Source organism: Lipotes vexillifer, unplaced genomic scaffold (assembly GCF_000442215.2).
Source record: "Lipotes vexillifer unplaced genomic scaffold, Lipotes_vexillifer_v1.1 scaffold40, whole genome shotgun sequence".
Taxonomy (NCBI): Eukaryota; Metazoa; Chordata; class Mammalia; order Artiodactyla; family Lipotidae; genus Lipotes; species Lipotes vexillifer.
The window spans coordinates 4429099-4438921 of NW_006771578.1; the positions used below are offsets into that span (position 1 = coordinate 4429099).

The following is a 9823-nucleotide window of genomic DNA, read 5'->3' on the forward strand; positions in this document are numbered from 1 at the left end:
TGATCTTTTTTTTTTTTTTTTTTTTCTTTTCCTGCTGTTATTCCCACAGCTACTTAGTCTGAGAAACCCATGGAAAGTAGTGGGGGCCACGTTCCCTCTTGCTTGAGTTGGAGGCTGCTCTGTGCATGGTTTGTTGATGGGGACACTCTTCAATGAACACAATTTCATGGATGGTTGGATATCAATTTTGAGCAATGCAAATGGTGAGACCATCTGAAATCTTGCTTTCTCTCATTTCCTCATTTCAGTGATGGAGACACACACGGAACGCAAAGACTAAGTGAAGTGTGTAATAGACCTCCATAAGCTGCGGCTTTTAAAACTGTCCATGCAACCTCGGGGGTTGAACTGTAGTTGCAGGGACTTGTGGACAGGGACGCTGTGCCATGAGGGCTGGCCATGACACATTCTCAGCAGGCTTCCTCTATCCTTTGGTTTTCATGTCTCCCTCCCTTCAACCTTTCCAGCAAACATTTACATGGCATGTTCTAAGTGAGTGAAACATACGACTTAAGGGATGACCACAAAAGTCATTACTCTGGGGTTGGGGACCTAAGTTGATGGAGTTAGAAGGGCCCTCATATGTCACCCAGGATGGCCCCTCCACTCTCCAGGACCACAGAGGCAAGACATGGTCCTCAAAGACTCAGAGCAGATAAGCAGCAGTAGTGAGGGTCTGGAATTCTCTTCTGATCCCAAACTCAACCCTCCCATTAAACCATAATGCCCCATGGGCCAGTGGTTATCTTTGGCCTCAGCTTGATTTTGTCTGGTCTGTGGGAAAAAATGCCCAGGGAGTTTGGGTAAATGGTTTGACCCCAGATTCCAGAATCCTCTGGTCTTCCTTACTTGGCTGTGAAACACCATCCGACTTTACATGTCCCTAGAAGCAGAGGTGGTGTAGCAGCATAATTAAGGGTGAGGGCTCTGGGTGGCACAGACCTGGGTGCAAATCCAGGCTCTAGGTGACCTTTCCCAAGGTCCTTATGTTCTCTAAGTCTTAGTTTCCTCATCTGCAAAATGGGGATGATAATCACAGCCACAACATAGGGTTGTTAAACAGAAGACAAGCCGGAGCTGAGCACAGTGCAGGAAACCAAAATCGGCCACTAGTTCTGGTGACAGCAAGAACCAAGGGACCCTGAAATGAGGTGATGTCACGTGAGTTTTCTGTCTCTTTCTTCAGTGGCCTTCTCCTGGTTTTTTCTCCCCACTCTGGTGTGCCTCTCAGAGAAGTTAAAATGACACTGTTTTTACTCTAAGACCCTTGCCCAATTTTCTAATTAATATTACTTTCAGAATAAGATTCAACGTTAAAATTGTAACTCAGTTATACTGTGTTTCCACACACGAATGCCTGAATTTTAAAGCTGATTTCATCTGCGTCGTCTTTTTCTTTTTCTTTTTTTGCGGTACGCGGGCCTCTCACTGTTGTGGCCTCTCCCGCTGCGGGGCACAGGCTCCGGACGCACAGGCCCAGCGGCCATGGCTCACGGGCCCAGCCGCTCCGCGGGCATGTGGGATCCTCCCGGGCCGGGGCACGAACCCGGGTCCCCTGCATCGGCAGGCGGACTCTCAACCACTGCGCCACCAGGGAGGCCCATCTGTGTTGTCTTTAAACCAATATACCCTCATGTCAAATGAACTCCAGGTCCTTTTCTTGATTTTTTAATACAGACAATGCAAAGAGACACCTTGTTAGTCATCCCTGTGTGTCAGACCATGAACCATACGCCTTTGTCAAAACAAACTCAAAAGTGGGGTATAATTCAATAAACATTAATTACTGACCTTCTCCAGGACATGAAGTAGGAGGAAAGAGAAGGAGAGGAGAATCTGTGAAAGCAGATAGTCCTTTACTTTCTGCAAACTCATGCCCTAGTAGCGGGTGGGGATCTGCATTAGTAACTCCAATGAGATGTGTCCCAAGCAGTGCTCCAAGAACACTATTCCACAAAGAGTAAGTTCCACAGTGGAATACGATTGAGAAACATAGGTTAAGTAATGTCAAACTGATTGGTTTCTTGGCGGGCTTTTGAGAGCTTTGAATAAGCCAATGTGCCTTGTGACTCTTCAGTGTGGTGCTGTGGGGATGATTTACGCAGTTTCCCAAACTGGACCTTGGCCTCCTTGAGGAAACTGTGGGACCGAGCTTCATGACCCCTCGGGAAATGCCACTTGAATGTAAGGCGGCCTGTGCCAGCACGTGCCTCTTTCTCCCAGCGGCAGAGACCCCCAGGGATGCAGAATAATTTCAACACAGACTTTATTAAGAGAATTTGTATTAAATTAGACCAAGCTTATTAAGTGACGGCATGTATCCCAAGTCTCTGCACTACTTTTAGTGTCTGGCAAAAAAAAAAAGACCTGAAAATGTACAGCAGATCTCAGGTCCACATGTGACTCTAATTCCTCTTTGTCTGAGGAACAGATGCTGTTGATTACTGCAACCCTCAGGGTTATTTCTGCCTTTTTATTCCTTTTTCGGCCATTCCTATCCTTTGCCTTGACTTCTCCCCAAAGCCACAATGGGGGTTCTCTGTCTGTCCCTTAACAGGTTCTAATTTTTAGAACCATCCCCTTCTTTATCTCCCGCTGCTTTATTTGTTAATTAGGGGGTAGGACTCAGCCAGACCAGGAGCTAGGGTGGAAAGCCCTCCTCATCCAAGGCCAGAGGGGTGCCACCGTCAGGAACAGGCAAAGCTAGACACTCTAGGAAGGTCAATGTCCAGAGAGCATGAGAGGAGAGGCCCCAGCAGAGGCAGGGATGAGGTGGTCTCTGGGGACAGAGCCACAAGCAGAGAAGTGTGTGATGAGCTCCCCCAAGAGCAGATGAGACTCAGGCAGAGGGCAGGGTGGTACTTACTGGGGTGCGTGTCTAGAACTATGTTTCTTCAAACATGTTCAGCCATTTCATTAACACAACTCTTGCCCTATCATACAAAACGGGTAAAACAGAGCTGCTCTGGTTGTCGTGTTGGAAGAGAGGTGCCCTGGGGTGTCACCTGCTGAGGCATCGCTCTGAAACCCCGGGGACTCCCTAAGGCCGTGGTCTGGCCCATCAGCAGGCTTCCCGATTCACCCCCACGACAGCTGAGTTACAGGCCCTGGTTGGTTGGGCCCAGTGTAGAGGTCCAGGCCCAAAGCAGATGTGATTATACAGTTTTTACCATATATGGGTAGAACTTGAAGTTTTGCTGTTAAAAATGGATGAGTGGGCTTCCCTGGTGGCGCAGTGGTTGAGAGTCCGCCTGCCGATGCAGGGGACGCGGGTTCGCACCCCGGTCGGGGAAGATCCCACACGCCGCGGGGCGGCTGGGCCCGTGAGCCATGGCCGCTGAGCCTGCGCGTCCGGAGCCCGTGCTCCGCGATGGGAGAGGCCACGGCAGTGAGAGGCCCGCGTACCGCAAAAAAAGGATGAGTGGGGACTCTAAGGAAAAGGACAAATTTAATTAGTCTTTTAAACGATCTTCTCCAATGGCGTGACCCAGAGAGAGACAGGGACCTGGTATTTGTCCAAAGGCAGTCGTTTCTGACTGATCAGACTGATCTCGGCCAGGAGAGAGGGTCTGATTCCATCCCCAGAACACTGACACGGAGCACAGAGGTGATGGTCAGGTGGCATGCAGCGGCCACGCAGAGGAAGGAGGACTTTTTTGAAAGGCGAGGTCCATCCTGACTTCAAAAGCCCTTCTCAAGAATTAAAATATGCTGCCTGCTCTAGGCCGTACTGGCAACATTTCTTAAGTGTAAATGAAGTCTCAATTTTTTTTTTTAATTACTGGAAAAAATACCAATGAAAATAAAGTTCCACCAATTACTTTGGCTTTCCAATTTACGCACAGGGCACAGTAGGCTAATTGGGGCTGCAGAACACTGCCCAGCCTCAGTGCTGGAGCCAGTTCCCAGGAGCAAGCAGCTGCTAGCACATTATTTTCTATCCTCATTGTTAAACCCCAATTGGAAATTTCACAAGTGGGAACCAGTCCCCTTGCCAACCTCAAAAGTACTTGAAAAACTCCCCACGATTACAGGCCCAAAGGGGTTCGTTCACACAGCGGGCTTATAGCGTGTATATAAGTGGACTTCGGAAGGTTTAGAAACGTGCCGAGATAAAGACTGCATTATAGGCCATCAACTTCACAGTGCCATGTCCTATTGAAAGACCTTTTGGTGTCTCCTTCCAAGACAAAAAGAGAATCCAGGCTCCTAACAAGGCAAGATGGCGCCCTATGGTCTGGTCTCAACTCCTTATCTCAGCCTCCTCTCAACTCATTCTGGTCCATGCACGTTCCAGTGATAGGGCTCCCTGGGCATGCTGACGTCAAGCTTCTCTGCCATGCTATATGCTGTTGCCGTCTTTATCTTCCCAGCGAACTCTTTCTCATCCAATAAAGCCCAATTTTAAAGATTTTAAAGGATTTTTCTCCTATGCTGAAAATTCTCCAATAGATTATCATTCCCCTCAGAGAAGATACTCACGTCCTCTCCATGCCCAGAAGGCTGGATGATCAGGTTCTCTCCTATACCATCAGCCCCATCTTCCAGCGCCTATAGATGGGCCTGGGAGGGCAGGGTCTGAGTGTGAGCATTAATCCTGGGGAAGGGGAGAAGGTCAGTGCATGCAGGGAGCCACGGGGAAGATGGTATCACAGAGGCCAGAGTGTACCAAGGTCTTGCAGACAATCTGCCATATTGGGTTTAGGTGCAAGGAGCAGAGAAGGAGGTGGACGAAGCGACCAGCAGATGTTTTCAAATTTACACATTCATTCAACTGAAACATGCCAAGCACACTCCATGGACCCATCACCTAATCCTTGCAATAAGGAGTAGGCATTACTCTAGATTAAAAAGAAAAAAATAGGTGAGAAAGTAGGAGTTCAAGGAAGTTAGGGATTCTGCTGGGTCCACACAGCTAGTAAGTGGCAGGGCTGGCATTTGACTCAAACTCAAATTTTTTATGACTCCTAAGCCTAAACTCTTTTTTCTTGTTCTGTAGAGGGTCAGTTGAAAGAGTATGCAGCAAGAGATTAGCAAAGAGAATACAGAGTTTCTGTGGCGTTTTGATCCCAGAGTTGTCAGATATCTCAGAAAGTAAAGGGTTTACGGCATTTGTATCAATAGACATCAGTTCCTGCGTTTTCCCAAACACATAATCACATCAACAAGATGACCAATCAGCAACCGTGGCAGCAAGCCACGGTGGAAGAAGAACAGGCTTTGAAGAGTTGAGGTTGGGCAAATCTGACGGGGTGACCTTGGGTAAGCTACCTCACCTCTCAGACCCTCAGTTTTTTTATCCACAAGTGGGGACTTACTAGTGCTTTCTCAGAGGACTGTACACATCCGTGTACATACAGGGCCTCCTTGCAACAGTGGCTCTTAAAGTTTCCTCCAGGAAATGACATAAGGCACTTCCACTCACATTTAATTGGCCAAAGCAAATCACATGGCCACACTTTACTCCAAGGAAGAGTGGTCCCAGCATCTATCTGGGAAGAGGACAGAAATACTCAAACACCCTAGTGACCGTTCTTTCTCCCACACTCGTTTACAGCATTTTTAAAAATCTTTATTTATTATTTATTTATTTTGGCTGCACTGGATCTTCATTGCTGCATGCGGGCTTTCTCTGGTTGCGGCGAGCGAGGGCTACTCTTTGTTGTGGTGTGCGGGCTTCTCATTGCAGTGGCTTCTCTTGTTGTGGAGCACAGGCTCTAGGCACGTGGGCTTCAGTAGTTGTGGCACATGGGCTCAGTAGTTGTGGCACACGGGCTCTAGAGCCCAGGCTCAGTAGTTGTGGTGCACAGGCTTAGCTGCTCAGCGGCATGTGGGATCTTCCCAGACCAGGGCTCGAAACCGTGTCCTCTGTTTTGGCAGGTGGATTCTTAACTACTTTGCCACCAGGGAAGTCCCTCTCCCACATTCTTTTAAAATGAACGTACACTTTGGTTTGAAAAGCATTTTTGTGGTATAGCTTTTAAATAAATTGTCATCAGGTATAATATTAGAGCTTCTATTTATGGAGTGACAATGTCGTCTTCAGATGTGGCCTAGGTGGATATTGAGGAAGGAATCACCTCCCAGAGAATGGAGTCAAGGATCACAAAGAACATGTCCCACCCTAGGTCAGGGGCCCTTACAGCATCTGCCCAGAGGGATTTCAGAATTGCTGTGGACCAAAGACTGCTGTGTTTCTCTAACTATTCCTCTTACGTAGTGGAAATGTTTTTTGGTTATTCTGCTTCGTTCCACTGTTGTATAGTGTGTGTGTGTGTGTGTGTGTGTGTGTGTGTGTGTGTGTGCGTGTGTGCATGTGCACGTATGGAGGGGGTGATGGCTGTGGTGGTAGCGAATACTTCTTCTTGTTAGTGTATAGGTCTCCAGATCGAGTGGAGCCACATCTGGGCCAGATATAGAGCCTCCTATGCATCTCAGCCCAATGAAAAGATCATCAGGAATCACTCAGAGAACCTGTACATGGAGCTTGGAGCCAGTAACAGGTGGGACTTAGAGGTTGTCTCATTTAGAGAAGGGTGGCTGTATTTTTAACGTGGGAAGGGCAGTCAAACGAATATCGCTGACTAAGTGGACAGACCATAGTGTTCATCAGTGTCGTTCATACAATATTTCCAGTTTTTCTTCCAGACATATGGTAGATTTCACTTCCAGGCTTTGTTGGAGTTAGGTGTGGCCATATGACTTGCTTTGGCCAATAATGTGTGAGTAAAAATGATTGGTGTCACTTGTAGGCAGAAGCTTTAAGGGCTTGTGCACCATCCATCATGCTTTCTCTTTCTTCTTTCTCAGCGTGCAGCAGTGTGGCTGCTCTGTCTGCTTGGGAAAAGCAGAGAGGAGCCCCCTTTCTTCTGCAGTGAATATGAAGTGAGAATTATTTTAAGTAACTGAGAACTGGGGCTTGATTGTCACTACAGCACAACTTAGCCTATTCTAACTGATCCAAAGAGATCATCTTAATTCTTTATAAAAATCACTTTATTTTGGTGGGGCTGGTCTACCCAGTTGGCATGTAACTGGGAAAAAGTGGTTTCAGCTGGCCTTCTTAGAGTTCGGGGCAGGTTTCCATTGCAGGCTGGGGTGACAGGGATCCAGATATGGTCCCTGAGGGCCTCTAGGGAAGAGTAGTGGTAATGTTCATGGTGAGGACATGACTGGGGCCCCCTTATCTTATGGGCAGCATCCAAGCTATGTTCCAGAATATCCACGGGCTGACTGGTGGTGTCCAGCTGGGGCACTGAGCCACACAAGAGGGCCATCGCTCCAGCACAGCTGTGTTTAGTGACTAATGATTCCTGTGCAACCTCTAAATCAGTGCCTTGCTATACTAATTAGTTTCATGGACTCTTGCCAGATGACACAGTCTTCCTTTCCTGTTATCCTGGGGAATTCTGCAATACTGAGGAAGCGCCTATCACGTTCTACTGAAGTGTCTGAGAAGCTTTCTACTATCATGTGATGTACGTCGGACTTCAAGTAGGTGACTTCTGCTCAAAAACACACTCTCTCACTCAGGCATAAAAAAGAATGAAATGATGCCATTTGCAGCAATGTGGATGGACCTAGAGATTATCACACTAAGTGAAGTAAGCCAGAGAGAGAAAGACAAATATCATATGATTCATTTATACGTGGAATCTAAAAAGAAAAGATACAAACGAACTTATATACAAAACAGAAATAGACGCACAGACATAGAAAACAGACTTATGGTTACCAAAGGGGAGAGTGGGGAGGGATAAATTAGGAGGTTGGGATTAACATATACACACTACTATATATAAAATAGATAAACCACAAGGACCTACTGTATAGCACAGGAAACTATACTCAATAGTTTGTAATAACCTATAAGGGAAAAGAATCTGAAAAAGAATATATACACATATGTATATATATATATATATATACATATGTGTATATATATATAAATATATATATTACACACACACACACACACACACACACACACACACACACACACATATCTCTGAATCACTTTGCTGTACACCTGAAACTAACCCAACATTGTAAATCAACTATACTCCAATTTTAAAAAATATACTCTCTTCTGTTGCCTCCTGGATTTTGTGTCTCTTGTGCTCCCAGGGGCTGCACCATTGCCCTCCTTGTCATCTTCCCTTGCATGGGGCTGCCCAGAACTCACTCTTCGTCCCAGTGCAGAGGGGCCTATGTCTTCCCTAGAGGGAGCCAGCCCTCTGAAGACTTACTCTTATACCATAATCCACCTTTCCCCTAAGCCCCCATGGCGAATGGTCAAGGTCACAGATCTTAGTAACTTTCAAAGAATCCATCAACAGGAGTTCGAGTCATCTCAAAGTGCTCATCTGCTTATTTGGGGAGCATTTTACTTCCCCTCTGCTCTCCCACTGGTATTTCAAAACACCCCAGCTGCTAAGGGAGCAAAAACAAAGATGCCAACAAATCCGAGTGGGGAATAGAAAGGATACCTGCATGCTCAGAGTGCTGGTTTTCCTGCTTCCAAAGAGGAGATTAGCCTGGGTGCAGGGACTGGAGGACAGGCAGCAGCAGAGGAAATGAGGAGGGAACAGGGACCTTCAAGCGAGAAGGCAACAAGGAGCCTCCATCCCTGGGGAGCAGGGAAGGGGCTCAGAGCTTAGCAGAACTTGAGGGTGGCCTCTCGTGGCTTTGAACCTATGGGCAATCCACCCGCTCCCTCCATCCCACATATTTGTGAATTTCCGGTATAGAGGGTTGGGGTCTTGGACCAATTGACTGGGAATAAAGAGAGATCCTTGGCTCCCTACCTGTGTAGCAATCAACAGAGCCAACTGGCAATTTTGTTGTAAGATTCCACATTCAGCCCCACGCAGCCCCAGTTTGAAACCGGATACGGTCCCAGAACAATAAAAGGCATTTTAGCAACTCAGAGGCACCCTGACATTGCTCATGTGTATCTAAAATCAAAATCTGGTCTCAAGCCAAGTGCTTTATTATTATACAAGCTTAGTGCCTGGATTCATCCTTATTTTTATAAGTCCTGTTTTATTGGTAAGGGATCGAAAATTTTCCTGGCTGATTCTCATACCACTTGCTTTGCCCTTTTCTCTGTCAGTACCTCTCATGGACTGTACACACATGGGCCAGGAAGTAGGTCTGGACTTAGGGTTACCTTGCCAACAAGCGCCGACCGTAAGTTGCATGGCTATGTGAGATGGATGAATGGGCCAATCGTTGGTCACCAGGTACGGTTCATACGTTGCTCCATCCATGTATAAGGTAACCACAGGAAACTCCACATTGATGACATAGTAATGCCATTCTTTGTCACAAATCTAGTGGAAAGAAAGAGAAGCAACACTTAAAATTGAACATGCAGTGAAACATCAAACAGACTGTTATGCTAATTATGAAAGAGGGAGAAGAGACCTTTAGATCAACAATGTTTATTGCAAAGAACTCCATGAACATAATGGCTGATACGCACTGGGGTGATAGAAACTCAAATCACACGTGATGGGGCAAACCATGGAGTAGAGGAACGCCTGAGAAGCTAATTATCAGGCAAACATTTGGCTATCGGCAGATTGTCTCGGTCACATAATTGCCAGCCCTCCAGGCTGGCAAGTTCTTGGTGGACAGGTGGAGGTGTCTGCTTAAATTTGCTCTGTATCACATTTTTCTTAGCTTTTCAACAGAGGAAGAGTAAAATTAAAATTGTTTTTCTAAAAGCTCCGGGATGGATGGAGCTATAAAAAGAAAGATGCTAGATTGGAAGTAGAAATGAAGACGAAGGTAGAGAAGGGGCAAGAGGAAGGGAAAG

At 46.6% G+C, this 9823-nt stretch overlaps 1 protein-coding gene across 1 annotated transcript in view; it reads right to left on the bottom strand.

The window, feature by feature from the left end:
• The window catches only part of CLSTN2 (calsyntenin 2), a 655546-nt gene that overhangs the window by 28583 nt on the left and 617140 nt on the right, over positions 1-9823 (bottom strand). The window contains exon 9 of the mRNA XM_007446973.1: positions 9173-9335. Coding sequence (XP_007447035.1) covers positions 9173-9335 — 163 coding nt within the window. The remainder of the gene's footprint in view (positions 1-9172; positions 9336-9823) is intronic.